This window comes from Helobdella robusta, assembly GCF_000326865.2.
Source record: "Helobdella robusta unplaced genomic scaffold HELROscaffold_41, whole genome shotgun sequence".
Classification (NCBI taxonomy): domain Eukaryota; kingdom Metazoa; phylum Annelida; class Clitellata; order Rhynchobdellida; family Glossiphoniidae; genus Helobdella; species Helobdella robusta.
In genome coordinates, this window is record NW_008704941.1 from 1424929 (window position 1) to 1430809 (window position 5881).

The following is a 5881-nucleotide window of genomic DNA, read 5'->3' on the forward strand; positions in this document are numbered from 1 at the left end:
ATCATCATCATCATCATGGTCACTAGTTTGAGTTTGAGTTGGACAGCTTTCAAAAGCAAGCCATCGTCATCCTCCTCCTCGTCGTCTTCATCATCATCTTCATCCTCTACATCATCTTCATCATCATCATCGTCGTCGTCTTCATCATCATCGTCACTAGTTCGAGTTTGAGTTGGACAGCTTTCAGAAGCAAGCCATCCTGTTGATGGAGAGGAAGCAGAATGTTTTCGTGGCAGCCCACACTTCCGCCGGCAAGACCGTCGTTGCTGAGTACGCCATAGCCCTCTCCCTCAATCACATGACCAAGTGAGTGAGAGAGAGTGAGTGAGAGAGTGAGTGAGTAAACCCATGCATCCCATTGAACGCTTCCTCACCGGACCACCACACAGAGTCATATACACCTCCCCCATCAAAGCTCTATCCAATCAGAAGTTCCGAGATTTTAAAAATAAATTCGGCGACGTGGGATTGGTCACTGGAGATGTGCAGATCGCACCGGAAGCTAATGTCCTTGTTATGACCACTGAGATCTTGCGGTAGGGTCATTGCATTTTTTTTATTTTGTTGGCCATTTTGAAGATTTGACCGGAAGCGCCCTACTATTTCATGGTCGGTTGATAAATATATGGGAGGAGAGCAAAATAACGCAAACATTTGTTCAAATGTTCGTTACATATTTGTACACATACACACGCACACACACACAATCACACGCACGCACCATCACACAACGATAATGCAGGTCTATGTTGTACAACGGATCTGACGTCATCAGGGATCTGGAGTGGGTGATCTTCGATGAGGTGCACTACATCAATGATGCTGATGTTAGTTTTCATGTTCATGAGGGTGGTGATGGTGGTGATAATATCAATACATGCTTCCATAAGCACTATTCACACACATAACACACACACATGCATACACACACAAACACAGACACATGCATACAAACACACACACATTAACTTGCACACACACAACACATACACACACAAACACAGATACATGCATACACAAACACACACACATTCACTTATACACATACACACACACGCACACACTAAAACACACAAACCCACAGAGAGGTGTGGTATGGGAGGAGGTGTTGATCTTGTTGCCTGAGCACGTAAAGATTGCCATGCTCAGTGCCACCGTGCCCAACACTAAAGAGTTTGCTGAATGGGTGGGGTTGGTCATGATGATGATGGTGATGACGGTAATGATGATGATGATGATGGCGATGATGATTATGTATTGTATTGTATTGTACTGTTTTGTGTTGTATTGTACTGTATTATATTATATTGCATTATATTGTATTGTATTGTATGGTATTGTATTGTATGGTATGGTATGGTATGGTATGGTATGGTATGGTATTGTATTGTATTGTATTGCATTGTATTGTATGGTATGGTATTGTAATGTATTGCATTGTATTGTATGTATGGTATGGTATTGTATTGTATTGTATTGTACTAAGTTGCTAATTCAGTACCTCATTGATGGTGATGCCGCCTGAGGTTTATAGTGATGATAAAGGATGATGGTACTTATGTAAATTAGATAGGTATCTCATTACCCTTTAGGATATTTCAATTGTGTAACCTCTATTATTTGTGGTTTTCATGGCTATAATGACGATTGCTCTGGTCGGGTGACGTTACCAACTGGCCTCTTTACTGTCTTCACTTCAATTCTTACATTATTAATTATAATGTTATCATCATCATCATTTTATAGCCATTGTTTTTAACGTTGTTTTTTATAGCTATCATCGTCGTCTTCATCACCACCACCATCATCAATGCCACCATTATCACCACCACCATCATCATCACCATCGTGGTGATCAGGAGGACGAAGAAGAAGATGGTGAGCGTGATAAGCACAACAAAGCGGCCAGTGCCCCTGGAGCACTTTATCTACACAGGCACCAACCAGAAAACTTCCAAGGAGTTCTTCCTCATACTCGATGCTGACCGGAACTTTGTAACTGATGGGTTGGTTGGTTGGTTGGTTGGTTTGGTTGGCTGGCTGGTTGCTTGATTTGGTTGGCTGGCTGGTTGCTTGGATGGTTAGTTAGTTGGTTGGTTAGTCAGACGGCTGGTTTGGTTAAATGTTAGTTGGGTGATGGAGTTTCGTCTTATTAGTTCAAATGATTGGTTGATTTATTTAATATTTGTGTGGTTAGTTAGCTTGTTTGAATATCATAGTAGATGGTTTACACGCATCAGATGATTGATCACCTTACCGGTAAATGTACTGGTTCGTTGATTGGTTAGTAGATGCACTGGCTCGTTGATTGGTTGGTAGATGTACTAGCTCGTTGATTGGTTGGTAGATGTACTAGCTCGTTGATTGGTTGGTAAATTTACTGGCTCGTTGATTGGTTGATAGCATGTACATGTTGTTTATACAAACTTACAAAGCTATAAGAAAGCGGTTGAGGCAGTGAGGAGTAGAAGTTCGAAGAAGTCAGATCAGCAGTTTGGAGGAAAGGGTGTCAAGTACAGCGTCAATCCTAAACAAGTTAGCTGATTGATTGATTGATTGATTGATTGACTGACTGACTGACTGACTGACTGACCGACCGACCGACCGACCGACCGACCGACCGACCGACCGACCGACCGATTGATTGATTGATTGATCGATCGATCGATGGATGGATCGATTGATTGATTTATTGATTTGTTGTGACATCACGGACCCCAGGAACAGCAGATCTGGTTGTCACTGATTCACGAATTGGAGAGACAGAGCAAACTCCCCGCTGTTTCGTTCGTCTTCTCGAAGAAGAGGATCAACGAGAATGCCGACAGGTTGACCTCTCTCGACTTGTTGGACTCGTCGGAAAGAAGCAAGGTGGTCGTCTTCTTCAACAAGTGTCTTCAAATGCTCAAACCTCCAGATAGGGAACTGCCACAGGTCTGCTCTGCATGTCTGTCTGGTGGCTTTTGTGTTTGTTTGTGTTTGTTGTTTGTGTTTGTTGTTTGTGTTTGTTTGTGTCTGTGTCTGTTTCTGTTTGATGTCTATATTCGTTTTTATACGATTTCATTGATGTTAATTATTTATTTATTTAATTTATTTATTTAATTAGTTGTTATTAACTTATTCCTTGTTGATATTTTGTTTAACATTTTATAATTTAATTCAAATTTGTCGTTACAAACATCTGCTCAAGTGATTAAAACTAATTTACATGCTCTGACGTTGTTTAATGTCAATTGAATGATGATGTCTTCTGGTGGCGATGAAAGGTTCGAAGTTTGAGGGATCTGCTGGTCAGGGGCATTGGGGTGCACCACAGTGGCATCCTGCCCATACTGAAGGAGATCGTCGAGATGCTCTTTCAGAGGGGGCTTGTTAAGGTTCGTACCGGTATTTCTCTTTGTGTGTCTGTTTGTGTTTGTGTGTATTTATGTGTTTCTGCCTGGCTCAATAACAATACCACATATAACGTCTGTTTTCTTCTGTTCTATATTCTTCTGTTGTTTTTCATTCGTTCTTTTTTATTTAATTTAGAACAAATTGGAAAGTTTTATTATAAAATTTTATAAGGTTTCAGAAGGTAGTTCACATCACGTGCTGGTTTCACACCAATATTCTTTTCTCCTATTATGAACATACGGAGTTTCAATGTCACGATCAGTTTTTAAAAAATTAGAAATGAATTATGTCATGAGATTAACTGCGCCAGAATTTTCGGTTAAATTCAAAAAAATTTTCGTTTCAATTGAGTGATGTGTGATTGAATTACTAGTTGAAGATGGCTGGAGGTTTTGCTATTCCCATCCCACTGATAATTGCCTGATTCGTCTGTTGGCAGTTATTACCTTATGAGCAAACAACGCGCCAACGCTTGACTCTTGCCTAACAAATTTCTGGACCGAGAAATGCTTCTTGAAATGATACAAATTCTTCTTGTTATTTAATTTATCAGCAAAAATGGTATCAAACTATCATTTGTTTTCTATTTAAGTGACGTCATTATCACAACAGTAGCGGATTTAGGGAAGGCCACACCTACCTATGTTTTAGCTGGTTTTGGCCGGCCCGATAAATTTCAAATTTCGGCCCCCCCGTTGTAAACCTAGTCTAAATCGGACCCTACATCGCCCTAAGAAGTGTCCGCACCTGTGATTTACTTGTCATTAAGTACCTTTGTTTTATATTTTTCTTTCTAAATTTCAGATCTTATTTGCAACCGAGACCTTTGCCATGGGTGTGAACATGCCCGCCAAGACTGTCATATTCGATTCCATTCAGAAACATGATGGAGAGAGAATGAGGAATCTACTGCCTGGTTGGTTGGTTGGTTGGTCGGTCGGTCGGATGATTGATTGATTGATCGATCAAATGAATGATTGATTGAATTAATGAATGATTGATTGAACTTATGAATGATTGATTGAATTAATGAATGATTGATGGAATAAATAAATGATTGAATTAATTAATGGTTTGTTAATTGATTTATTGGCTGGTTGTTATATTGTTTGATTAAATGGATGAATAAATAAATGAATGAATGAATGAATGAATGACCGATTTCTTGCAGGTGAATACATTCAGATGGCTGGAAGAGCTGGAAGAAGAGGATTGGATAAGACAGGTGTTGTTTCTGATGATGATGATGAAGATGATAATGATGATGGCAGTAATAATGATGATGATGATGTTGATGATTATGAATGTGTGTGATAAAATATTGCAAGATCTTATTTTATTCCACGATTCTGATGATAGGTTGATACTAACGCGTAGAGTGAGTGTTCATGGTGATAGTTGGAAAATGTTTATTACCGTTACCTATTTACTGGCGCTACTACTACTGGCGCTACTACTACTACTACTACTGCTGCTGCTTCCACAGCTAATACTGCTCCACTACTACTACTACTACTACTACTACTACTACTACTACTACTACTGCTACTATTACTACTACTACTACTACTACTACTACTACTACTGCTACTATTACTACTACTACTACTACTACTACTACTACTACTACTACTGCTACTATTACTACTACTACTACTACTACTACTACTACTACTACTACTACTACTACTACTACTGCTACTATTACTACTACTACTATTACTACTACTACTACTATTATTACTACTACTACAACTACTACTACCACTACTACTACTACTACTGCTACTATTACTACTACTACTACTACTACTACTACTACTACTACTACTACTACTACTACTACTGCTACTATTACTACTACTACTACTACTACTACTGCTACTATTACTACTACTACTACTATTACTACTACTACTACTACTACTGCTACTACTACTACTACTACTACTACTACTACTACTACTACTACTACTTACTGTGTCTACTACTACTGCTACAACTACAACTACTACTTATTACTACTACTACTACTATTACTACTTACTACAACTACTACTGCTACTACTACTACTAACTGCTGCTACTCTTTCAATAACAGGAACCGTGATTATCCTGTGTAAGAATGAGATGCCTGAAATGTCGGACCTCCATAAGATGATGATGGTCGGTTTGTCTTCTCTTTTTTCAATTTTTTATTTCATTTTTATTTTAGTTTTTTAATCATTTTCTTCTTATTTTTGGTTCGTCTTCGTCATTGTTATTCTTTTCATCACTTTCATCTTCTTTATCATTATCGTCAAATCATTTTCTCGTGTTCTTTTCATTGTTTTTTAGAATAATCTTGAAAATTGATATTGCGTCTGTTGTGTTTTTTTTTATTTTGATATGTTTTTGTTGACAACTAAAAGTGTTACCAATGACATAAAACCAACAACAACAACAACAGCAACAACACAACCAGCACCACCAACAACAACAACAG

At 38.5% G+C, this 5881-nt stretch overlaps 1 protein-coding gene across 1 annotated transcript in view; it reads left to right on the forward strand.

Annotated features, from left to right (window-relative positions):
- The window catches only part of HELRODRAFT_193051 (hypothetical protein), a gene marked incomplete at its 5' end in the record, with an annotated part of 14538 nt that overhangs the window by 3251 nt on the left and 5406 nt on the right, over positions 1-5881 (forward strand). The window contains 8 exons of the mRNA XM_009025418.1: positions 161-306; positions 390-536; positions 743-827; positions 1085-1186; positions 1860-1961; positions 2722-2934; positions 3267-3377; positions 4568-4621. Of these exons, the coding sequence (XP_009023666.1) occupies positions 161-306; positions 390-536; positions 743-827; positions 1085-1186; positions 1860-1961; positions 2722-2934; positions 3267-3377; positions 4568-4621 (960 nt within the window). The remainder of the gene's footprint in view (positions 1-160; positions 307-389; positions 537-742; positions 828-1084; positions 1187-1859; positions 1962-2721; positions 2935-3266; positions 3378-4567; positions 4622-5881) is intronic.